We start from the raw sequence: 27,543 nt of genomic DNA, 5'->3' as shown, positions 1-27,543 counted from the left end.
TTTTAAATACACCATAAATAAAATTAAAAATAACAAACTTAATAAATTGAATACATTAAAATAAAGATAAATTAAATAAATAAAGGTGTACCGATGCTTTGCATCGTCCCGTGTTTTAAATACACCATAAATAACATTATAATTAACTAACTTAATAAAATACAGTCCATTAAAATAATAATTTATAAAATTATAAATTTAAAAAATGCTTGGTTGCAATGGGCTTTGAACCCGCAACCCCAAACGTTTGAGTCGGGTACGTCATCCACTGTGCCACGACTCATACGCCTACAAGCACATCAAATTACTCCCTTATAACTCACATTAAACTGCTCGCCCTTAACTGCCCACGCTTAGCTACTCAGAGAGGGCTCTCTGTTTGAACATAAGACTCTAAAGCTTTAAAAACATATTGTAACGAATTTTGGATAAATCCTGGATATTATGCACCTTCTGCTAACGTTCGAATAGCTGAACTGTTGAATAAATCACTCACAATATTCAGTATTGTAAACTGGTCTTTATTTGGATTACTTTGAGGTTAGTGCTTCACAATTGTACTTCACAACCAATAGCGTGTTTAAATCAAAACTGATGCGTTATTACTCAGCTTGCGCTGCTTTTATAATCTTTATTGTCTCGTCCGCATATTTCTCCAAAGGTCTAGACGTTTCACCTACTAGAACTCTTGTAGCTCATGCTTTCTTGCCAGCTATATACGTGTATGTTTGTAGTTTATAGCCATATGCGTGTGTATGTGTGAGTAACTACTTCGGGTGATGATTACATGTGTGTATGTGAGAGATATCTCTTCGTCGCCTACTACATAAGTGTTGCTAGCTTTAATGTGGACATGCATATAAGAGTGGATGCCTCATGTTTTTGTTGTTGCGTGATTATTTACTAGCAGCCTAGTGATGTCAACATTCGCCACAATATGATACAATTTTTATAAGGCTATTAAGAATTTTACAATATTTAAAATGAACGAAGTATGCAGGAATGAAAAACTAAGTGTTTTTGAATAAAAGGGGTAATTGTTATTTATGACAAATTTTTCCTCTTTATTTAAACCTACATATTTTTTTTCATTCCCTTATATTTCGTTTAGTTTTAATATTCTAAAATTCTTAACTGCCTTATCGAAAAATTTAGATATGTTTTTAAGCTTTCATTGACTGCATTTTTTCAAATTAAATTAAATCTGTAATTTGTTTCTTGGGCGGCCGTCGTGGTGTGGTGATGGCGTGTTCCGGCTATCATACCGAAGATCCTGGGTTCAAGTCCCAGGCAAAAAAATAATTGAAAATATAGAAACAAGTTTTTCAATTAGAAAAAAAAATTAATCAAGATCGTCCCTTGGCAGCGATATATGGCAAACGGTTCGAGTATTATTCTGCCATGAAAAGATTGTCAGTGAAAATTAATCTGCTTTGCAGATGGCTCTCGGAGACGGCGTAAAACATGTAGGCCCCGTACCACCCCGCCAAATTTTAGCAAAAATTAAAAGGAGCACGAAGCAAATCAGAAAAGAAGCTCGACCTTATTCTCTACGGAAGCATATCGCGCCTTGAAATTTTTTATTTATCATTTATTTCTTGTTTTTCCAAATCCTTCAAAATACTGCGTTATCGTAAATTATAATAATAATAATTCCTTTTTGTTTTTCTTTTCTCCAACTCAATTAGCTCTTAATATTTCTAATTCAATGTATTGCTATTTCTATAATTTCTAGTTAACACAAAAACAAACGGAACAGGATGACAAGAGTCTCTCCACATCAGTAACCACAGCTGGTAGTCGTAGCCATTATGGCACATCGGCGGCGACGGCTGCCGCATCTCAAGCCAATGCTGCACAACAAGCCGAATATGAGGCTGAAGAAGAAGCTGGCCTCGAACTACCACCGCCTATGAAACCATTACAAGAGCCACATTTGATGGCAAATGGACCACCAACATTTGCAAAGGATCACAAAAAGAATTCCGAAAACATGGTAAGTCAACAAAACTTTTGATTAATAATAAAATAAAACAAATAATATACTATTGGCTCATAAAGCGATTTACGAAATTAATTACAATTGACTTTGGGATGGTATTTTGCCATTTTTTCACACAAGTTGTTGTGTGTCCTCAAACTTTGGTCCTTCGAAGTAGCCACCTCACATAATTAGAAGTGTAGGTTAGGTTAGATTGAACTGGGCGGTCAATAAAAACCTCATAAAGGCTGAGTGTTCACAGTTTTACCAGAATTTGTTTGACGAAAAAACGGGAAAACCCCAATTATGCACCAGGACTTATGTTTTAGAATAACTCCATCCTCTTGGCGAATACGAGAAATTTTCTAGGACCTAGCTTAATTGTTGCCTCGAGACGTGACAACTCGGCCGCCTCTATTAACAGGAGCCTTTATCTCGCGAGTGCAGGACACGAACACAGAACGTGCTTAACCGCTTCTTCCTGCACCTCGCACTTCGTACATCTGCTGTTACTGATGAGTCCTAACTTATAAGTATGTGAAGCCAGAAGGCAGTGTCCTGTTAGTATGCACATCGTGAGCCTCAAGTCTTTTTCTTTTAGAGATGTAAGCAACGGTGTGAATCTAACGTCATATGATTTGCACATGATATTTGAAATGTTGCAGCCCCGCTCTTCTGTCTACGTATATCCTGCTTGATGGATCATATGCAACTGCTGTCTCCTTTGATTTCTCCCAAACGAATTGGGACGTCGATCCATCGAAGGCGGAGGGTGCAGCCGCACACTCATGCCTTTATGATCGGGATCCTAGTATATATGTATGGTCCGGTCTGAGCGAAGTCTCACCAACGCCTCTTTGCATTCCAGTACACTTCTTGATGAAGTACAGTGTGAGATCTATATTGACGCGACTGCTCCTTAAGCAAGCTTCCTCCAGAAATTCTGCTACTTTTTTCACGGCTGCAAATGCCGCTTGAAAGACATTGCAGTGATCTGACAACCTGTAGAACATACTTTTTTCTGGATCGACATAGTAGAGAGCATTGGTATGCACATGTATAGTATGTTCTGCCATTTCAACAGCCTTACGCCAACCCGGCTATATTGTGGCCCCAGAATCTCTTTCGAAGCTCAGACGAGAAACTATGTAGTCCATTCGCCCTATATTAATTGGCGTTATATTGCTGAAGCCATACGTCCAGCACTCAAGCTGCCCCGAGGCCTTAAGTGTAGTTGCAGTTGCTAGCGCTATATTTTTGGCCATTAGGTGTACAGGTGGGATGTGCAGAGTGATATGCAATGCTGCTGTCACGCAAGAGTTGTCTAAATACTTATGGCTTGCGTCTCTGTTATCTTATGTGGAATCACAACGAACCTTCATGTTTTCCAATTGAGCTTTCGCTGCCGGGGTAGCTACCACTCAGTCTAACCTAACAAAATGATAAACTAGAAAGATATTTTACAAAATTTGTTGATGCTCTCCGCCCTAACATCATCAAATCGATAACACGCCACAAATTGTGAACACTCCTTTTACATATCGATAGCTTTTTGACAACAAATCTGTAACTGTTTCATAAAATGTGGATAACTTTTCGATGATAACTTTTAACCTTTTCGATTACAAAACGTTAACTCCTCGATAAAATATTGTAAGATTGCTTTCGTCGAGGCTGAGGGTAGCACTCAGTCCATCGAGAGTCGAGAAACCAACCGCTAGCTAATGGAAGGGGTGATATACAGGCTCTGGCTGCCAGTGGAATCCTTGGACAGCCGGCGAAATCGGTGAACAGTGTAACGGGTTTACTGGTGTAATCGGGGAACTGTTATCGGATTTCGGCGAACGGTGTATCGTTTGATGATGACGTGGTTTGCAGCGGACTGTTATGTTATCGATAAGAAGTGGGGGGGTTACGATGGTTGAACAAGCGATTGGTGGCGGCGATGACAAATCGTTGGATTGATTTCCAAGTACCCGGTGGTTTGTGGAATCGATTGTAGGCGAGTAGTAGATGACGATGTTGGTGAGTAGGATTGGTGAATCGGTGATGATGAATCGGTGGATCGATTTCAAAGCAACCGGTTATTAATGGAATGGATACCCAACGAATCGTAAATTACGATGGGTTGGTGGATGCCGGTGGATTGCTGAATTGGCGATGCGCAGGCGATCAGTCACTTGGTCGATTTCCAAGAAACCGGTATTAAACAGAGAGTATAAACAAATGAAAGAACCGTAATTGTAAACAAAAAACTTTCAAAACAACAAAGTAATAGACGGAGAATACATAAATGCGTGGTCATCTCAGCATTACAATTACATTCAAAACGAAGACGAAGCCTTTATATTTGTGTGGGTGGGTAAAAAATGTGTCACGAATGTTTGTTGTTCCTGATTAGGTTGCGGTAGACATGTGAACAATTCGCGATGTCCGTTTTAAAATTCATCCTCTTATGATTAGGGGTGTCCACTATGTGTAGCATTTCTAACATGAAACGTTTATTATAATTTCTCTCCTTTTCTAAAATAGCGACATTGTCAAAGTCCGGGTAATGTCCTGTATCTTGGCAGTGCGAAGTTAAAGCTGTTTTGTTGTCCGCAAAATTGTTCCTTAATTTTATGTTAGATTTGAAAAAAAATTCAAAGGCCAAGTGTTTTAAAATAAAATATTTTTTTATTAGAAAGGTCTATTTAATATATATAACATATGCAAAAACTAAAATGTCTTTTTTTCTTTTTTTTTTTTTTTAAGTTTTCAGTAAATTCATCTCTATATTTTGATATAGTACTTTTGAGCTGTGGTAACTACAGAATGGATGAACCGATTTCAAAGATCTTGGTACCATTAGAAAGGTATTCAAATAGGCTTTCGAAAACGTATACTGTAAGAATTTTTATTTCGCTGAAAAACCATTTTTTTTTGTTTTTTTTGAAACTAAGCTTGGAAAAAATTATAAAGATCAAGCAAAAAAAATTTCGATAGCCGATTAGAATACCTTTCCAATGGTACCAAGATCTTGGAAATGGGTTGAGCCATTCCGTAGTTATCACAGCTCAAAAGTACCTATTACCGTCTTTTTCACACATTTTTCACAACTTTGACACCTTGCCACGCCCACAATTTTTCAAAAATGCAATTTTTAAAAACGAGGTGGTGTTTTTGTAGAAAAAGTGTACCTCTATGCAAAATTTCATCAAAATCTGAGGGGCTGGTTCAACATGTGCCTTTTTATACTCAGTTGAGCAGAACTCACAGAGTATATTAACTTTGATTGGATAACGGTTGGTTGTACAGGTATAAAGGAATCGAGATAGATATAGACTTCCATATATGAAAATCATCAGTATCGAAAAAAAATTCGATTGAGCCATGTCCGTCCGTCCGTCCGTCTGTCCGTTAACACGATAACTTGAGTAAATTTTGAGGTATCTTGATGAAATTTGGTATGTAGGTTCCTGGGCACTCATCTCAGATCGCTATTTAAAATGAACGATATCGGACAGTAAGCACGACCACTTTTTCGATATCGAAAATTTTGAAAAATCGAAAAAGTGCGATAATTCATTACCAAATATGGATTAAGCGATGAAACTTGGTAGGTGAGTTGAACTTATGACGCAGAATAGAAAACTAGTAAAATTTTGGACAATGGGCGTGGCACCGCCCACTTTTAAAAGAAGGTAATTTAGAAGTTTTGCAAGCTGTAATTTGGAAGTCGTTGAAGATATCATGATGAAATTTGGCAGGAACGTTACTCTTATTACTACATATATGTCTGCTTAATAAAAATTAGCAAAATCGGAGAACGACCACGCTCACTTTTTAAAAAAAAAATTTTTTAAATTCAAATTTTAAAAGAAAAGCTAATATCTTTACAGTATATAAGTAAATTATGTCAACATTCAACTCCAGTACTGATATGGTGCAACAAAATACAAAAATAAAAGAAAATTTCAAAATGGGCGTGGCTCCGCCCTTTTTCATTTATTTTGTCTAGGATACTTTTAATGCCATAAGTCGAACAAAAATTTACCAATCCTTGTGAAATTTGGTAGAGGCTTAGATTCTAGGACGATAACTATTTTCTGTGAAAAAGGGCGAAATCGGTTGAAGCCACTCCTAGTTTTTATACACAGTCGACCGTCTGTCCTTCCGCTCGGCCGTTAACACGATAACTTGAGCAAAAATCGATATATCTTTACTAAACTCAGTTCACGTACTTATCTGAACTCACTTTGTATTGATGTAAAAAATGGCCGAAATCCGACTATGACCACGCCCACTTTTTCGATATCGAAAATTGCGAAAAATGAAAAAAATGCCATAATTATATACCAAATACGAAAAAAGGGATGAAACATGGTAATTGTATTGGTCTATTGACGCAAAATATAACTTTAGAAAAAAACTTGGTAAAATGGGTGTGACAACTACGATATTAAGTAGAAGAAAATGAAAAAGTTTTGCAGGGCGAAATCAAAAGCCCTTGGAATCTTGGAAGGAATACTGTTCGTGGTATTACATATATAAATAAATTAGCGGTACCCGACAGATGATGTTCTGGATCACCCTGTTCCACATTTTGGTCGATATCGCGAAAACGCCTTCACATATACAACTAAGGGCCACTCCCTTTTAAAACCCTCATTAATACCTTTAATTTGATACCCATATCGTACAAACACATTCTAGAGTCACCCCTGGTCCACGTTTATGGCGATATCTCGAAAAGGCGTCCACATATAAAACTAAGGCCCACTCCTTTCTAAAATACTCATTAACACCTTTCATTTGATACCCATATCGTACAAAAAAATTCTAGAGTCACCCCTGGCCCACCTTAATGGCGATATTTCGAAAAGGCGTCCACCTATAGAACTAAGGCCCACGGCCTTTTAAAATACTCATTAACACCTTTCATTTGATACCCATATACTACAAACAAATTCTAGAGTCACCCCTGGTCCACGTTTATGGCGATATTTCGAAAAGGCGTCCACCTATAGAACTAAGGTCCACGCCCTTTTAAAATACTCATTAACACCTTTCATTTGATACCCATATACTACAAACAAATTCTATAGTCACCCCTGGTCCACGTTTATGGCGATATCTCGAAAAGGCGTCCACACATAGAACTAAGGCCCACTCCTTTTTAAAATACTCATTAACACCTTTCATTTGATACCCATATCGTACAAACAAATTCTAGAGTCGCCCCTGGTCCACCTTTATGGCGATATTTCGAAAAGGCGTCCACCTATAGACCATATTGTACAAACGCATTCTAGAGTCACCCCTGGTCCACTTTTATAACGATATTCCGAAAAGGCGTCCACCTATAGAACTAAGGCCCACTCCCTTTTAAAACACTTATTAACACCTTTCGTTTGATACCCATATTGTACAAACGCATTCTAGAGTCAACCCTGGTCAACTTTTATAACGATATTCCGAAAAGGCGTCCACCTATAGAACTAAGGCCCACTCCCTTTTAAAATACTCATTAACACCTTTCATTTGATACCCATATAGTACAAACAAATTCTAGAGTCACCCCTGGTCCACGTTTATGGCGATATCTCGAAAAGGCGTCCACACATAGAACTAAGGCCCACTCCTTTTTAAAATACTCATTAACACCTTTCATTTGATACCCATATCGTACAAACAAATTCTAGAGTCACCGCTGGTCCACCTTTATGGCGATATTTCGAAAAGGCGTCCACCTATAGAACTAAGGCCCACGCCCTTTTAAAATACTCATTAACACCTTTCACTTGATACCCATATCGTACAAACAAATTCTTTAGTCACCCCTGGTCCACATTTATGGCGATATCTCGAAAAGGCATCCACCTATAGAACTAAGGCCCACGCCCTTTTAAAATACTCATTAACACCTTTCATTTGATACCCATATAGTACAAACAAATTCTAGAGTCACCCCTGGTCCACCTTTATGGCGATATTTCGAAAAGGCGTCCACCTATAGAACTAAGGCCTACGCCCTTTTAAAATACTCATTAACACCTTTCATTTGATACCCATATCGTACAAACAAATTCTAGAGTCACCGCTGGTCCACCTTTATGGCGATATTTCGAAAAGGCGTCCACCTATAGAACTAAGGCCCACGCCCTTTTAAAATACTCATTAACACCTTTCACTTGATACCCATATCGTACAAACAAATTCTTTAGTCACCCCTGGTCCACCTTCATGGCGATATTTCGAAAAGGCGTCCACCTATAGAACTAAGGCCCACGCCCTTTTAAAATACTCATTAACACTTTTCACTTGATACCCATATCGTACAAACAAATTCTAGAGTCACCCCTGGTCCACCTTCATGGCGATATCTCGAAAAGGCGTCCACATATAGAACTAAGACCCACGCCCTTTTAAAATACTCATTAACACCTTTCATTTGATACCCATATTGTACAAACGCATTCTAGAGTCACCCCTGATCCACTTTTATAACGATATTCCGAAAAGGCGACCACCTATTGAACTAAGGCCCACTCCCTTTTAAAACACTTATTAACACCTTTCGTTTGATACCCATATCGTACAAACAAATTCTAGAGTCACCCCTGGTCCACCTTTATGGCGATATATCGAAACGGCGTCCATCTATAGAACTTAGGCCCACGCCCTTTTAAAATACTCATTAATACCTTTCACTTGATAACCATATCGTACAAACAAATTCTAGAGTCACCCCTGGTCCACCTTTATGGCGATATTTCGAAAAGGCGTCCACCTATAGAACTAAGGCCTACGCCCTTTTAAAATACTCATTAACACCTTTCATTTGATACCCATATCGTACAAACAAATTCTAGAGTCACCGCTGGTCCACCTTTATGGCGATATTTCGGAAAGGCGTCCACCTATAGAACTAAGGCCCACGCCCTTTTAAAATACTCATTAACACCTTTCATTTGATACCCATATCGTACAAACAAATTCTAGAGTCACCGCTGGTCCACCTTTATGGCGATATTTCGAAAAGGCGTCCACCTATAGAACTAAGGCCCACGCCCTTTTAAAATACTCATTAACACTTTTCACTTGATACCCATATTGTACAAACAAATTCTAGAGTCACCCCTGGTCCACCTTTATGGCGATATTTCGAAAAGGCGTCCACCTATAGAACTAAGGCCCACGCCCTTTTAAAATACTCATTAATACCTTTCACTTGATACCCATATCGTACAAACAAATTCTAGAGTCACCCCTGGTCCACCTTTATGGCGATATTTCGAAAAGGCGTCCACCTATAGAACTAAGGCCTACGCCCTTTTAAAATACTCATTAACACCTTTCATTTGATACCCATATCGTACAAACAAATTCTAGAGTCACCCCTGGTCCATCTTTATGGCGATATATCGAAACGGCGTCCATCTATAGAACTTAGGCCCACGCCCTTTTAAAATACTCATTAATACCTTTCACTTGATACCCATATCGTACAAACAAATTCTAGAGTCACCCCTGGTCCACCTTTATGGCGATATTTCGAAAAGGCGTCCACCTATAGAACTAAGGCCCATATCGTACAAATAAATTCTAGAGTCACCGCTGGTCCACCTTTATGGCGATATTTCGAAAAGGCGTCCACCTATAGAACTAAGGCCCACGCCCTTTTAAAATACTCATTAACACTTTTCATTTGATACCCATATCGTACAAACATATTCTAGAGTCACCGCTGGTCCACCTTTATGGCGATATTTCGAAAAGGCGTCCACCTATAGAACTAAGGCCCACGCCCTTTTAAAATACTCATTAACACTTTTCACTTGATACCCATATCGTATAAACAAATTCTAGAGTCACCCCTGGTCCACCTTTATGGCGATATCTCGAAAAGGCGTCCACATATAGAACTAAGACCCACGCCCTTTTAAAATACTCATTAACACCTTTCATTTGATACCCATATTGTACAAACGCATTCTAGAGTCACCCCTGGTCCACTTTTATAACGATATTCCGAAAAGGCGTCCACCTATAGAACTAAGGCCCACTCCCTTTTAAAACACTTATTAACACCTTTCGTTTGATACCCATATCGTACAAACAAATTCTAGAGTCACCCCTGGTCCATCTTTATGGCGATATATCGAAACGGCGTCCATCTATAGAACTTAGGCCCACGCCCTTTTAAAATACTCATTAATACCTTTCACTTGATACCCATATCGTACAAACAAATTCTAGAGTCAGGCCTGGTCCACCTTTATGGCGATATCCCTAAATGGCGTCCATCTATAGAACTATGGCCCACTTCCTCTTAAAATACTCTTTAATACCTTCCATTTGATACACATGTCATACAAACACATTCCAGGGTTACCCTAGGTCCTTTTTACAACATGGTGATTTTCCCTTACTTTTTCTCCACAGCTCTCAACTGAGTATGTAATGTTCGGTTACACCCGAACTTAGCCTTCCTTACTTGTTTTTATAGGTTTTGATATGAAATTCATCACATAACGAAATAAATGTTGCTCATACGCCTAGTTGTACCACAACTGTGATGTAAGAATATTTGTTAAATGCATAGTTCCCGTTTAAAATATTTGCAGTTAATAAAGAAATAATAATTTTCTTTTATAATTCAAAATATTTCAAAAATGAAATCAACCAGCGTTTTATGGCCGAAGTGTTTTTCGTTACACATGGTCAATTTGTTGTAGGCTGATATTCGAAAACAAAAAACACAAAGATCGATTATTTCCATTCTACTATTATGAAGACGTGACCCCAATATGTCTGCATGAAGCTTTTAATATTTTTGATACGACCTTATATATATCTTAATGTGTCGGACAAACAATAATAGACCTTGCGTGCAAAGGCATTGGCATTGTTTTTCAAAATTTATCTGCACTTAATAGTTTTCGTTTAAGCTTGAATGATTTTATTATTAATTGTTAGGCGCCACAGCTGTTGCATGTGTTCGTATGTACGTATATATGTATGCATATTGACCTTATGTAGATATGTAATCGCTAAACAAGCTCCACAAGTTGTTGCGTGTTTGATGCTAATAAAGTATTTCGTATATTGTTTTGCTAGACAATAGCACTTAGAGGCCTATAAAAGAAATTCAATTGTAATACATAAATCTCAAAATGTCAAAGGATAAAAGAATGTCCTTTAAATTTAGATTACGAGGGTTGCCTTTTATATTTTACGCCTAATAAGGAAAACACAGTCAAATATTAAGGAAAATAGTTTTATTGTTTTTCAAAATACTCTCCATCCAAGTCAATACACTTCTGCTTTCGCTCGAACCAATTTTCAAAGCACTTTTACCACTCAGAAGAGGCCACCTCTAAAATGAGCTGTTTGAAGGCTCCTTCAGGCCTTGAAAAACATTTAACTCGCATTTTTTTTTTTTTTTTTTTATGTTTGGGAATAAAAAGAAATCATTAAGTGCCAAATCAGGGCTGTATGGCGGATGACCCATCAATTCGACCTTTTGAGTCATCAAAAACTCTCTTGTGTGAATCGATACGTGAGAGCTCGCATTGTCTTGGTGAAGAATGATTTTTCTTCGGCGGTTAATTTTCCTTAATTCTCCAAAAAACATTTGGCAAACAAATGGTTGTATACCACTCAGAATTGACCGTTTTAAGTTTATCTAATGGAACAGTTGCGACATGACCAGATTTTCCGAAAAAAGAAGCGACCATTTGCTTTGAGGTACTTCTTGCGCGAACAACTTTTGTTGGATTAGGCTCGTTTTGGAACACCCATACAGTCGATTGCTGCTTTGTTTCCGGAATATATACATAGATCCCACACTCGTCACCTGTTACGATGTCATAGACGTGCTTTGATCCACCACGGCTAAATTTCTTCAACATTTCTTTACACCAATCGACACGAGTCCTTTTTTGGGCAATTATCAAATTATGCGGTATCCAACGAGAACAAATCTTCTTTACGGACAAGTGTTCATTCAATATTGAATGTATGCTGGTCCCACTAATGGCCAAGGATGCCTCTATCTCGCGATATGTCACATGCCGATCTTGTATTATCAATTGACGCACAGCATCGACTGTTTCTGGCACAACCACGATTTTTGGACGACCTACACGAAATTCGTCCTGCAAAGATTGGCACCCACGTAGGAACTCGTTGTACCATCGTTTCACAGTGGCTAAGTGTGGCGATTCAGCATCAAAAGTAGAAGTAAGTTGATTGATGCACTCCTGTCTCTATAATCCACGTCAAAAATCGTAGTAAATCATCGCACGAAAATGTTCACGGATTAATTCCATTTTTAAGCAATATGAATTTTTAAACTCCCTATAAATAAACACAAATAAAACTCGTAAGTGAAAACGTTATATGCAAGTTTATGCCAAAAAATACCAAACTTTACGATAAAAAATATCTAATTACAGCTAATCACATGTAGTGTTGTCAAGGCGCAAAATATAAAATGCAACACTCGTATTGAATTTTTTTCCAAAAATGGATGTATGGCATTAGGAAATAATTAATTTTTTTACGAAAATGTGTAAATCACTATTTCATTGCACTAATCAGTTTTAACACTGCTATGTAGATATCATTTGAATTTATTTTAAATGAAAAATGCTTGGTTGCTGTGCCCCCGGATACCCTGGCCCGACCAAAAGTAGCTCACTGTGTGCCGTTTTGATGAAATTCTCCTGGAACCAATAGCTGCTGTTTTAGTATGACTACTCGATGTTCCGTTTAAAGCAATCGGTGCAGGCAATGAACCTGATTATATCTTTAACAGAGCATTTAGCTTATTCCCAAAGTTCCGGCAGTAGATAACTGTCCATAGTTATAAACCTAGTGTGAGCTGGGCATTCAAACAGGTAGTGTGAAACTCCTCCGAACGCTGTTGAAAGGGATCGCCATTCTCGCAGCATGCAGGCCGATTGGCCAGTGTCCCATGCAGTGATCCAAAATATTTCTTTCATCGAACTATTTAGTAGGTCCTCTGTTTTTCTTTTATCGTAATTCAGCCAGATTTGCTTGGTTATCTTACAGGTTTTCGAGGAGTGCCAGTTCGTGACGACTAACTCCTTGAATCTGCTATGTATGTTTCGTTTTATTGACGCAAGAGTATATTACATCACGACCACTTCCGCAGACTTCAGCATTTCCCCTGCATCTTCGTATGCCTTCTCGTTGTCCTCAATGTTCATGTACAAGGGGGGGTTATGTTTGCAAAATATAATAATACTTGAAGTGACCTCCTGCAGCTGCTGACGGCTACACATAATCAACCAAGCAGGAAAGGAGTGGAGCTGCCTTCTGACATTACATGCTTTTAATTAATCCTTGTCAGTGATAGCAGATGTAGGAAGTGAAGGTTGGAGGAGGAAACGGTCGAACACGTTTTGTTCTCGTGCCCTGCGCTCGCCAAGCCATTAGGAGTGGCACAGTTATCAGATCTAAAATCAGCATGTATCATAGGTCCTATAAAGCTTCTAGTGTTTGCCAAAAGAGCGGAGTTATTTGATAATATAAGTCCTGAGCCCTGGATCGGTTTTTCAGTTTAGTCTTTGAGCAAAGTTGTGGTAACACTATGGACTATGTGACTCCAAAGGTTCAGCACAAAGCGTTGCAATTTTTCATTGTTTCGAAGTCGTTAATGCCCATTAACCCACATATCAACTATTCATACTGACAATATTTAAGTATAAATGTTTGTTCAGTAAAATGTATTTGTTCTTGTTTTCTAACACCTTGACTTTTTCCTGTCGTTTTATCATATATCAGTGTTTTTTTTCGCAAAAACCACGCCCATTAAGACGCATAATTATCGCACTAAACCTTAAAAATTGTCGCTCCTTATTTGAGTAAATTAGAATAAATTTATTTGCATACAAAACAAATGTATTTAACACATAAAGTACGAATTGTAAGTAATTATATATAGATATATATGTGCACCCGTGAGCATAAAAATAGCAGCACACATTATTTGCATACGAAGATTTTCATCGTTCATTTATTTCAGTAATTGTTAAAATAAAATTTAATGAATTGTGCAAACAGAATTATATAAAGCAACTTCGAAAATTAGAAAATATTTTTAAAAAATTCGAAAATTGTATAAATGTCAAAAATTATGAAAATATTTAAATTTATACTACTTGGAATTTTCAGAAAATGTTTAAGTGTGCAGTTTTGCGGTCCAATCAATTTTAGTGTAACAACTTTGAAGTCTCAAAATTCGCATTGATTTTTGAAAAATGTGTCTCAGGTTTTTCGTAAAGTGTTTTACATTTTCTTCCATCAACTCACTTTTCATGTACTGATTTCGCATCTGAGGTCCGATCAGTTTAAATATGACTAAAATATCGGCTCCGATCGAATATATCTATTTTTACCGATTATCGCAATTTATTCCAAGATTCTTCGGGAAAATTCAGTAAAAAATATGAAAATTTTTTTTTGTGCTTCTTTAATACTTTTTTTGCTGTGTTTCTTTATTATATTTCATACTGAACGATAAAGAAAGTTCCGATAAAAAAATTCCGAAACTGTACGAACTAAGTTAAAGTAAAATTTGGCAGTATTTTTATTAGCTAAAAATAACCTTTAATCCTAAAGAATTCGGAAACAACAACTATATGGCTTTGGATAGCTCAAATGATCCCACGTTAAGTTAGTTAAACATGCCAGTCCGCGAGGACCTCACATGGACTTAATGAGTCCATTGAATTACCAGAAGCTCGTTTAACGACCAAATTGAAAAACCCTATCAAAAACTAGGGCCTATGTTATAAAATAACTATATCCTCTTGGCTTTCTAGACCTATGTCGCTGCTTCTAGATCTTGTAGCTGTGTCACTCCTAATTAGCCTGATGAACGCAGAGCACGGGCACAAAACGTCCTCGATGGTTTCCTACTCCAACCCACGTTTCTTACATCTTCTATCACTGACTATGCCTAGCTCAAACGCATGTGACACCAGAAAGCAGCATCCATCTATAATCCTCTTTTTTTAATGATAAGAGTAACTTCGTTAATCTAATGGTATAATACCCTCACATGATCTTCGACACTTTACAGCTTGGTCGATCATGAGCAATCCTTGCTTTTTCTTAATCGCGCCCAGTCTGATTTGGACGTCTGCGGTACAAGATTTGAGGGATGCGCCTTTTTTACTTGGCCATCCATGATGTGATAGAATATCTGTGGAAATAATACCTGAAATTTGAATCTAAAATAGTTATTAAACACATATTTTCACACAAGTGGTATTGTCGATTTGCAAACAAAACAAAAACAAAAAATGTACCATCTTATGATCTGTCAATATTCTACCAGCCGGTAAAACTTGCACGCCAGATTACAAAAGACTGTGAGCAACTCAATTATAAAACTTGTAAATAATTTTTGTTGCTATTTTTCTGTGCATAGCTGTACATACGCGAACATAAATTAATATGTAAATAAAAGTCTTTCGCACATAGGAAGGCCTCTATGAATGAATTGCCTTTTTGTTTATTTTCACAATGACCAAAAACACTCCACGCTACATAAACAAACCTTCATTTGATGAATACTCAATTTTGGATTTTGCCATTTTTATACTCAGCTGAGAAGAGCTCACATAGTATTTTATTTTGTTCGCATAACGGTACCCCGTAACGGCATAAACTAATCGAGATAGATATAGGCTTCTATATATCAAAATTATCTAGGCGAAAAAAGAAATACTTTTAGCCATGTCCGTCCGTTGGTCTATCTGTCCGTAAACACGATAACTTGAGTAAATTTTGAGGTCTCTTAATGAAATTTGGTATGTAAGTTCCTGGGCACTCATCTCAGATCGCTTTAAAATGAACAAAATCGGACTATAACCACGCCCACTTTTTCGATATCGAAAATTTCGAAAAACCGAAAAAGTGCGACAATTCATTACCAAAGACGGATAAAGCGATGAAACTTGGTAGGTGGGTTGACCTTATGACGCAGAATAGAAAATTAGTAAAATTTTGTACAATGGGCATGGTACCGCCCACTTTTAAAAGAAGGTAATTTAAAAGTTTTGCAAGCTGTAATTTGGCAGCTGTGTATGTAATGTTCGGTTACACCCGAACTTAGCCTTCCTTACTTGTAAAAAATAAAATTTAAAAGAACTAATTGGAGCAACGAAATTCGGTTTCAAAACTTTTGAATCACACAGTCTTTTTTAAATTGTGTATATTTTTACATACATATGTACTATGTGAACAAATAATCAGCCCCTTTTAAATAGGCCAGAATTTCTTAAAAGGTCAGTAAAATACGAAACAAGAAACATTCGCTTTGTCTATACCACACAGAAAAAATTAACCCATGTGGGAATTTAGGGAATACTTTTAAGCGCTTTGCTCCATACACAATTTAACTTGAAATATATGTAGATATAGAATGAAAAAGGCTGGAGTATGCAATAAAAACTGATGATACCAAAACAGTGCCGGTGAATGCGCTAAAGAGTTAAAGCAACGGCGACTATTAGAGAAGAAATTAACAACGGACAGCGGGGCGGTCATATGGCTGATTTGTCGACTTCTCTCTTCCCAGTACCAAGAATTGGTGATTTAAAAAAAGTCCAAGCAACGATCGCCTGTAATTTTCTCCTAATGTAGTGTCGACTCTACTTCTACTTAGTTAGCTTCTTTATCCTGCTGGGCTTAGGCTTGTGTGCAATTTTTTGCCCAACCACGAGGGACTGCTGTACCCAAATCTTTATGGCAACACACATTGATCTCGTGATTAAAGAAAATTATTTAGAGCTTATAGATATGGACTGGTAATCGGTATTGTGTCAATGTGTGTAATTGTTTGTATTAATAGTATATACAGCAGTGAACAGAAAAATTGCAGTGACAAGTAGACAGTTGACTTCTTTGAATTTTTTAACTGAAACCAATCAGAAACGTTTTAGAAAAATTCGAAAACTCGAGAAAATTTTACAAAGACTTCGAACTTTTTATTTGGATTACTCTAAAATATTTTGAGTGTCCGGTTTTTTGCCCAAGCAGTTTTGGTTCAACAAAGTAAAAGTTATAGGTTTTCCGAAATTCGATTTGGTTTTTCACAATTTATATTCCGAATGGTGTTTTAAATGTTCTCTTTGGAGACAAAATAAGGGAAAATCACCATTTAGCAAAATGAACCTAGGGTAACCCTGGAATGTGTTTGTATGACATGTGTATCAAATGAAAGGTGTTAATGATTATTTAAAACGTAGTGGGCCTTTTCGAGATATCGCAATAAGGGTGGACCAGGGGTGACTCTAGAATGTGTTTGTACGATATGGGTATCAAATTAAAAGTATTAATGGGGGTTTTAAAAGGGAGTAGCCCTTAGTTGTATATGTGAAGGCGTTTTTGAGATATCGACCAAAATGTGGACCAGGGTGACCCAGAACATCTTCTGTCGGGTACCGCTAATTTATTTATATATGTCATACCACGAACAGTATTCCTGCCAAAATTCCAAGGGCTTTTGATTTCGCCCTGCAGAACTTTTTCATTTTCTTCTACTTAATATGGTAGGTGTCACACCAATTTTACAAAGTTTTTTCTCAAGTTATATTTTGCGTCAATAAACCAATCCAATTACCATGTTTCATCTCTTTTTTCATATTTGGTACATAATTATGGCATTTTTTCATTTTTCGTAATTTTCGATATCGGAAAAGTGGGCGTGGTCATAGTCGGATTTCGGCCATATTTTATACCAAGATAAAGTGACTTCAGATAAGTACGTGAACTAAGTTTAGTTAAGATATATTGTTTTTTGCGCAAGTTATCCTGTTAACGGCCGAGCGGAAGGACAGACGGTCGACTGTGTATAAAAACTGGGCGTGGCTTCAACCGATTTCGCCCATTTTCACAGAAAACAATTATCGTCATAGAATCTATGTCCCTACCAAATTTCACAAGGATTGGTAAATATTTGTTCGACTTATGGCATTAAAAGTATTCTAGACGAATTAAATGAAAAAGGGCGCAGTTACGCCCATTTTGAAATTTTCTTTTATCTTTGTATTTTGTTGCACCATATCATTACTGGAGTCGAATGTTGACATAATTTACTTTTATGCTGTAAATTTTTTGTTAAAATTTTACTTACAAAATAATAATTTTTAAAAGTGGGCGTGTTCGTCATCCGATTTCGCTAATTTTTATTTAGCACACATATAGTAATAGGAGTAACGTGTTTACCAAATTTCATCATGATATCTTCAACGACTGCCAAATTACAGCTTGCAAAACTTTTAAATTACCTTCTTTTAAAAGTGGGCGGTGCCACGCCCATTGTCCAAAAATTTCTAATTTTCTATTTTGCGTCATAAGGTCAACGCACCTACCAAGTTTCATCGCTTTATCCGTCTTTGGTAATGAATTATTGCACTTTCGGTTTTTCGAAATTTTCGATATCGAAAAAGTGGGCGTGGTTGTAGTCCGATTTCGTTCATTTTAAATAGCGATCTGAGATGAGCGCCCAGGAATATACGTACCAAATTTCATCAAGATACCTCAAAATTTACTCAAGTTATCGTGTTTACAGACGGACGGACATGGCTAAATGAATTTCTTTTTTCACCCAGATCATTTTGATATATAGAAGTCTATATCTATCTCGATTAGTTTATGCCGTTACGGATTACCGTTATGCGAAGAAAGTTAATATACTCTGTCAGCTCTGCTCAGCTGAGTATAAAAACAGGACATTCATAAAGAGATCAGCCGAATGCACATCGACTTTCTGTCTGCACTATGACTGTTCGGGACATAGTCGTATTTTGAACTATATATTTCGGGATTGTGTGTGTCAGTATTATTATCTTCTTTTCTGTTCTTATTTTTCCGCTCCTTTACTTTACTTTCCTTTCATACCTTTCCTTTACTTTCCTATTTTTTTCCTTTCCATGGCTTTCTTTTTTTAACTTTCCTTTTAATTTCTTTGCACTCCTTTTATTCCCTTCCTTTCCTTCTTTCTTTCCTTTTCTTTTATTTTCTTTACTTTTCTTTTCTTGTATCTTCTTTTCTTGTCTTCTTTCCTCCTTTTCTTCTCTTTTCTTTTATTTTAATTTCTTTTGTTGTTATTGTTGTTGTTGTAGCAGTGCTTCGGCCCATCCAATAGTTGTGACCGATCACAAATTGTCATCAATATTATCTAACGGGAGTCCAAGGAACCTTGCTGTTTCAACAGGTGTGGACCATAATGAAAGGGGTGTTAGAGGCGTTGGTTCCACATTACAATTGAAGAGATGGTTGGTGTCATGTGGGGACACATTGCAAGCAGGGCATACATTTTGTATGTCGGGGTTGATTCTGGATAGGTAAGAGTTTAACCTGTTACAGTATCCATATCGATGTTGAGCTAGAGTGACTCGCGTTTCCCTAGGGAGTGTGCGTTCCTCTTCTGCAAGTTTAGGGTATTGTTCTTTGAGTACAGGATTCACCGGGCACTTCCTGACATAGAGGTCCGACGCCTGTTTGTGTAGTTCACTGAGGACCTGCTTGTGTTTTTTGGCTTCATACGGCTGTGTTCTCAGGTGCCGTATTTCATCATAATGCTTATGGAGATGGGTCCTTGAGCCCCTGGGTCATTTCTTTTTTCTCTCCTTTTCTTCTCTTTTTTTCTTCTGTTTTCTTTTCCTTTGCTTTCCTTTTCTTTTCTTTTATTTTCTTATCTTATATTTTTTGTTTCCTTTCCTTTTCATTTCTTTCCTCTCATTATATTCCTTTCCATTTTTTCTTTTTTTCTTTATTTTCCTTTTCTCTACTTTTCATTTCTTTTCTTTTTTATTTACTTTTTTGTTTTTTTTCTGCATTCTGCAATTTAACAAGAAGGCTCTCCTGCTGAAGCTTAAAGTAGCCGTTGGACTCTCTGCACAATTCCTGTCGCTTCATCCCCCTTATGCCAGTCTTGCCTCCATTGCTTGTTCTGGTTTGGTTTATGTGCACTCACGGACTTTTTCGTATATATAATTATTACGGCTTAACCAAGCTGCAATATTCCCTTGTAAGACTCTAGATCTCCCCCTTATGGAAGATAGCTGCATTTTTATTGATGTTCAGTGTATTAATAAAATATATCTATTATGATGTGAATATGGGAACATTTTTTTGATAGCCCAATATTTTTTGTGTGTAAAATTGTTCTACGATCACACTCACTGTGTCGCTCACTTCAATCGCTATGACGCGATCACCATCAATGCAAAGTGCGAACGACAACACACATTTCTTCTTGCAATATCAAATCAGTTTTCATTTGTATTTCAATTGGAATGTTTTTTCTGCTGGCCACACTGAGTGTTTCGCGAATATTTTAGCAGAATAAAATTGCATATAAAAAATCCAATAACTACTTATGCGTTTATTTACACGAATTGCTAGTATTTCGTTAATAGGAAAAAGCTCGTGTAATAAAATCGAAAGAAAGTTGTAATACAAGATCTGAAGTAAATAATTAAAACAAAAAGTTGAAATCATTGAAAATAATTTATCCGATTTTGTTAATCAAACATTTGCCGCACTGCACCAGTGTTCGAAATATAAATTATATCCGTCATATCAATACGAAATTAATATAAGAAACTGGCAGTAGAAAACGAAAGTAGTTGGCGAAAGTTTCGTCGCAAATTGCACCATGTATTTCAAACCGTTTTGGTAAGTCTTTAGTCTCAATTAGCTAATCACTTAATCAGATTTTTCAGTTCGACGCTGAAATTCAATAAAAATGCAACTCTCTTCCAAAAAAATATATTTTTTTTTTTCAAAAAACTTGAAAATTATTTTTTTGGGTATGCGTAGTGGAACTTTTATTTTCCTGAGCCCAAATCCTATCGAAAAATCCATGCCGCAATATCGGTTAACTTTCGTCCATACAAATCTACCCAGGTTAATGAATAAGGCTTCCATAAAGTGAATATCCAAGCACTATTATATTATAGACCTTATTAGTAGGGTCTATAGCCTTTTTATTTGTTTAATTTCGGTATGCACTTTGTCGGAATAAGTTTTCCATAAGAATAAGATTCAAGTAGGGAAGCCTCGGTAGCGCATACACATTTGCATACAAATGCTCTTTTCTTGCAACTTTTGCGTCGCCTTGGCGCTTACGTTGCCTCGACAGCTGACTTTGAATACACACGTCCTCATGGTTCTGATCTCAATCCACAAACAACACAATGCCAACTCCAAACTAACGCAGAAGGAATTCAAAAACTTATCTTTTGCTGGCGATGTCAATCATTTCTTGAAATATTTTTTTACCATTTTTATGGTGACAAAAGTAAAAAAAAAAAAGATTTGTGATATCGCTAACTACTTACAGAATTTCACAACCGAAATATGATTCCTTCCCCATCTGTATCGTACGTATGTATGTACACTACACTTGGTCGAAAAAAAGGTTATAAAACATCGTCTTTAAATTTGAAGATTATGTTGAGAGGACCGTAGTAAATATTTATTTTTATTTTTGTGATCCTTGCAAATGCAGCCGTATTTTATTTATTGAGAAGCATCTATACATATTATCTTTTTACGAACTCTAAAGTCGTTTTCTGCAATTTTGTCTTCTTCTCGGCAAGGGAGGCATCTTGCTCCGGGCGCTATTAGCGGGGGCGGCAAATGGCCCGCAAAGCAGAACTTCCTGGATAATTTGTATTTTTATTATAACTGATTTCTGGAAAAAATGTTCTATACTAAAAAATGCATGCATATATTCGGAAAACTAAATACAGGTTGTGGAATAATTGAAAGCATAATCTTTTTTATTTCACGTTCAACGTTACGATGGAAATTATTAAAAAATGCTTTAACAAAAACTGTCAAACGTTAATCTGAACACGATGGAGCACCAGAATACAAGCGGTTAGCGTTATCGTCGATGGGCTAGAGAATGTAGTAGAACACTTAGAACAATTAGCAGAGGACACTAACACCACAAGTGAAGCGAAGCACAATTCTGTTGCAAAATATACTAAGTTTTAGTTTCATAACATTAGTTCATTTCTGGTATGAAGTCTTAAGTAGGATTGATCGTGTGCAACTCAGATTACAAGATCCGGTGATGAATTTTAGAGAAGCATATCATGATCTTAAATCATTAGCGACTGAACTATCCGAAATTCGAGACACTCTCTGTAAAGAAGCAATATAACAAGCGAAGTCTCTTTGTGAAAAATGGGATATTGATATGGTAAAACGTGTATGAAGGCACCGCGAAATGCCCGGAGAATCGGCTAGAGATGTTGAATTGATGTGAAATTTCCCGCATTATGAAAAGTGTTCTCGATCGTCTCCAAAAAGAAATACGTACAAGATTTAAACGACTAAATGACCTTAATTTTATATTTGGATTTCTCTTAGACGTGGGATATTTGTTAAACAGAGATAATAACGATAGAAAGAAATTGTAAGAACTTGGGTAAATTTTATAATACAGATTTCTATGAAACAGAACTTTTTATCGAAATATGTGAAATGACAATCCAAAGGATACAAACAAAAATTTAAGAATATTTGACTTTTACAAATGCCCGATAAAGAATAAAAGTAAAATATGTATGTAGATAGAAAATTCGGTATGAATTGTTTTTAGTTCGGTTTTATAATTTGTACGATTTAACAATGCATGGTCATAATTTGTTCATATGTACCAGCATCCACTTTCTTCCATCATTACAAGCCAACCTAATATAAACGCACGCAAGTCATTGTCTGTCAAAAATGTCTCATGCACAGACAACTTGTATGAGAGCAACCCAAATTGAATTTGCTGCGTGAAAACCTAACTCGATTTCCAATTTTTGTTCTGCGTGACATTTAGATTTGACGTTTGCACACATGCTTTACATTGTCGCAACGCATGCTTATTTGGGTTAGGGCAAAAAACGCCGGTTGTTTGCGTGCGCTAAAAAACGCAGTGCGGTTTTATTAGATTGGCTTGTTAGAGATGTTGCAGGTCTTCGCTGCTGGAAGATTCACCTAGTCCAACTGGGGGACATTAATTTGTGAAGGTTGAATTTTTCACATCTTTTTCCCCCACTTTGTTACGTGGGGAATCCCGATTTTGTTTTGATGACATGCAGAGAGCAGCGCACTAATGCATTTCCCAGTTTATCGGCGACAGAACTAGGCGGCTTAGTCTTTTTCCCGTCCGTCCATGTATGATTCTTATTTTTGTTGTACAAATCCCTCGCCTGGGTTAATGAGCTAGAACACTTTAAATAAAATGCAATGAATCGAGCAGTTTCAATGTGGTTTTACCGAAAAGAATGCTATTACAGGTGTTTGTTCCACATTATAGACGAATAGATGATTTGTACTATACACCAGGCTGGGGCCATACATAGAGATCGAAGTTGGGGCAGAGTAACGCGCATATTCTTCGGAAGTATGCATTCTTCTTCGGCGATGTCTGCAAAGGCGGGAGCCTGACTTTGAAGGAAATCACAGACCCTCGTTCGTGTTTCTCTGGATCATACTCTCGTCAAAGGGCTTATGCAGATGTCTTCTTATCAGCCCTGGAGGCGCAACTACATCAATCAATTGTCTTTTGGGATGCCTCGGTGCTCAGACGTCTTAAGAAGATATTCCGTGGCAGTTCTAAGTAGAAAATTTGGTAGCCATGTAACTTTTTCAGTTGCAGCGATTTGAGGATTTTGATGCATCCTTGTGCATTGTAGGCAATTGCGGATGCATTTGTATTGAAGCAGAGGCTGTGTTCGAAGTGGCTGTCCAGTTGTTGTGTTATGCGCGTAGGTCCACGTCGTGAACAATATGGACGTATGTACATTAAATCAATGCCAAGTCCTGTGATGTTAAAAGTTTGAAGAGACAGGGGATATTATGTTTATGTTGCGGTATAGTTTTCTTTTGTTGATTCCAGTCTGCATTCGCAGTGCCATGAAGCAAGGGCAATGTTTCCTATATTTCAGGATGAGGCTGCCAGAGTTATGATGGCTTTCCCACCAAAATGATTACACTCCATCGATTAAGAATTCGGTGGTTCTCATAAAAAACTTTGAGCTTAATGTAAAAATATTTAATATAATAAAATAAAAAGGTAATGTTTGTTTATGTTGTTTTTTTGTACTGAAAAGGAAATCAAAATAAAATAAAAAAGTATGAGAGCAGTGAGAATTTTAACATTTTTTAAAACGTCATTTGACTCTCACCGGTTTTACCTTGTAATATTTGTATCATTCTTCAGCCTACAACTTTATTGGTTTATTAATAAAAAAATATTTTGCCCGGGCGCAAGAAAACCTCACTACGCCACTGCCCTAATCACACACAAGGGCATGTAGATGACTTTGTTTTCTGCATCACACCCTTTGCATCACAGGGATGCACAAGGAAACAATATCCAATCGCATGCAACAAACCCTGCGCATCATAGAAAGGTAGTCTGATACCAAAGGATTGTCTATCAATCATAACAAAACTGTCCTGGTGCCTTTTTCCCGGAGAAAGAAAACTATCCCCGCCATCCCTGGGTGGCTCCAAAATCTGATTTTCAATGGAATCAGAATGTGATGTCCATTGTGGACAGACAGGGAATGAGTTCCCGGAAATCAGGTGACCTGAAGGTAATGAACGTGCAGATTGCCTAGCAAAGCAGGGTGCTATAGCAGCATTCTATGGTCCAGAGCCCCTCTGTGGACTCACAAAAGCATATAACAATGAAGCCATAAGTAACTGGGAAACAAGAAACATTACTGGATTGAATGCTGAAGGCAAAGAAATGCCAAATTGGTTATACTTCCAGCAACGAGAGTGTAAGCCAAATTCATTAATCAAAGCAGAGAGAAGCTACGAACTCTCATTGGGTACTATACGAGACATTGTAGTCTACGATATCTTCAATTAAGTTAAATGTATCCGACACATAAATCTGTCGCTTTTGTGACCTGGAGAATGAAACGCTGGTTCATATTCTCTGCGAATGCATAGCTGGCGTGACTCTTAATCCCTTTGTGATAGGGAGTAAAAAGCCTGCAGAGGCACTTAAATACATTAAAAGCCTCCATATAGGATTAATAATAATTATTATTCATTGTTATTATTATATTAATAATAATATTATTATTAAATATATTATTATAATTCAATATTTAGAATGAAAAATTCTTCTAGAAGGGGCAGGGATCAAAATATTTAAAGATCCGGAATCTTACGATTGATTTTTAAGTGCATTCCCACTGAGCCAGAAAGTTGAAAGCTTACACTTAGTCCAGGGCACCGAGAAAGCTCAACATTGCATGACATGCTCACTCCCTCTTCCGTTGCTCCTCGCTGTTCTCATTGATGCGCAGTATCCATCATTTCTGAAATAAAATGTTATTTGCCTTGAGAGATACGAATCACATATTGTGATGCATACAAAACGCACTTAATTAAGAACCGACAAATCACATCAACACATGCCATACATGCGATGTGACTACAATAAGTACTACGTGCGTATATTTTTAGTAGCGCATTGAGAAAATTTGTATGTAGAAGAAAATAAGAATAATATTAATACATATTTATGTACATACATATGTAAATTAAAGAAATAACAGGAAACGTGGGCGTTGAAATACTTTTTTTTTCTTTTATTAAATTTAATTTTTCTTTTATTCAATTTAATTATAATTACTTTCGTGCGTAGCTAAATATATTTGGGAGCTATGTATGTACATACATATGTACATATACATATAAAAAGCATAAATTATAAATTAAAAGAAAATTCTTGAATTCTTATAATTTATCGTTGTGGAATTATTATAAATATTTCAACTGTCAACATGCTCTCGAATCCCTAAACATAAATTTATTAAATTTTTATTAAAAAAAAAATAAAGTACTACACCGAAAGAAATTAAGCTTGTAAAATAAATAAATCAGGTTTGTTTTGTCTGTTAATGCAGACATTAAGTGAAATTGATCGCATTAATTCAATCGAGTTTTTTGTTAAGAAAAGACATTTTTTTAAGTATTTCAACTGAAGAAAAACTGTTGGACTCAAGCTAACAGTATTTTGTAAAATTGACTAATACCCAATCAACCTAACTGATTTTTTTGTTAAAAGAATTAATTTCATTGGTCTTTTCAACAGCGAACAACTGTCAATATTATGCAAATGCAACAGTCAATTTTACAGAGAAACTAATTTTCATGGCGCGAACTCTTTTGTTCTTATGACTATCTTCCCACAGAAATCTCAGTCATATCAACAGTCGCTCTTACTAATGTTGACGGAAATCTGTTATTTTAACAGTTTTCTTCGGTATCTTAGGGTGACATTAGTAATTGTTAGTTAACCGAGCAAAGCTAGTCGGCCACCGTGGTGTGATTATAGCATGTGCTATGCCTACCACATCGAAAATACTGGGTTCAAAGCCTGGAAAACATTCCGTTCTAGTCTGTTCGTCGGAGTGGTCATGCAGTGTCATCCTCTGCTCAACTGCAATTTTTCGGGCTTTTTTGGTTGAGCTGAAAATTTAAATAAGCCTTAAGGTTGGCTTTGTGTTTCCTTCTGACGTTTTGGCGGAGTTGGGAGATACAACTCTTCCCTGACCTGGAGTCAGTGTGGTGGTTTTGCACTCCTAACAGGAATCAGAGAATTCATATTGAAGTTTAAAAACTGGCGTGGTGCCATATAAAAACCAATTTACCATTGATTTTGTGCCTGGCGTAATTTAAAAACCAATAAAATTAACATATCGTGAAATAACGGAATTTAAATATTACTGAATAACGGAGCTACTGTGAATAATGGAGCTATTGTCAATAACGGAGGAACATGTGGAATGAAACGACAATCTAGAAATGTCATTTTGATTTTGTACCTGGCACTATGGTCATAGAACCCTGCCATTAATCCCAAATCCCAAAAAAAAAACAATTAAGGAAGGCTAAGCTCGGATGTAACCGAACATTACATACTCAGCTGAGAGCTTTGGAAACAAAATAAGGGAAAATCAACATTTAACAAAATGACCCTGGAATGTGTTTGTATGACATGGGTTTCAAATGGAAGGTATTAAAGAGTATTTTAAAAGGGAGTGCGCCGTAGTTCTATAGGTGGACGCCTTTTCGAGATATCGCCATAAAGGTGGACCAGAGGTGACTCTAGAATGTGTTTGTACGATATGGGTATCAAATGAAAGGTGTTAATGAGTATTTTAAAAGGGAGTGGGCCTTAGTTCGAGATATCGAAATAAAGGTGGACCAGGGGTGACTCTAGAATGTGTTTATACGATATGGGTATCAAATTAAAGGTATTAATGAGAGTTTTAAAAGGAAGTGGCCCTTAGTTGTATATGTGAAGGCGTTTTCGAGATATCGACCAAAATGTGGATCAGGGTGTACCAGAACATCATCTCTCGGGTACCACTAATTTATTTATATTTGTAATACCACGAACAGTATTCCTGCCAAAATTCCAAGGGCTTTTGATTTCGTCCTGCAGAACTTTTTCATTTTCTTCTACTTTATATGGTAGGTATCACACCCATTTTACA

At 36.8% G+C, this 27,543-nt stretch overlaps 1 protein-coding gene across 3 annotated transcripts in view; it reads left to right on the top strand.

The window, feature by feature from the left end:
• Positions 1–27,543, top strand: part of trio (trio Rho guanine nucleotide exchange factor) — a 274,438-nt gene that overhangs the window by 194,187 nt on the left and 52,708 nt on the right. For all 3 annotated transcript variants that reach the window (XM_067792358.1, XM_067792357.1, XM_067792356.1), the window contains one exon: positions 1,736–1,996. In XM_067792358.1, the coding sequence (XP_067648459.1) occupies positions 1,736–1,996 (261 nt within the window). The remainder of the gene's footprint in view (positions 1–1,735; positions 1,997–27,543) is intronic.

The sequence above is a fragment of the Eurosta solidaginis genome, chromosome 5 (assembly GCF_040869045.1).
Source record: "Eurosta solidaginis isolate ZX-2024a chromosome 5, ASM4086904v1, whole genome shotgun sequence".
Lineage (NCBI taxonomy): Eukaryota > Metazoa > Arthropoda > Insecta > Diptera > Tephritidae > Eurosta > Eurosta solidaginis.
This window is presented reverse-complemented; position numbering and strand designations above follow the sequence as displayed.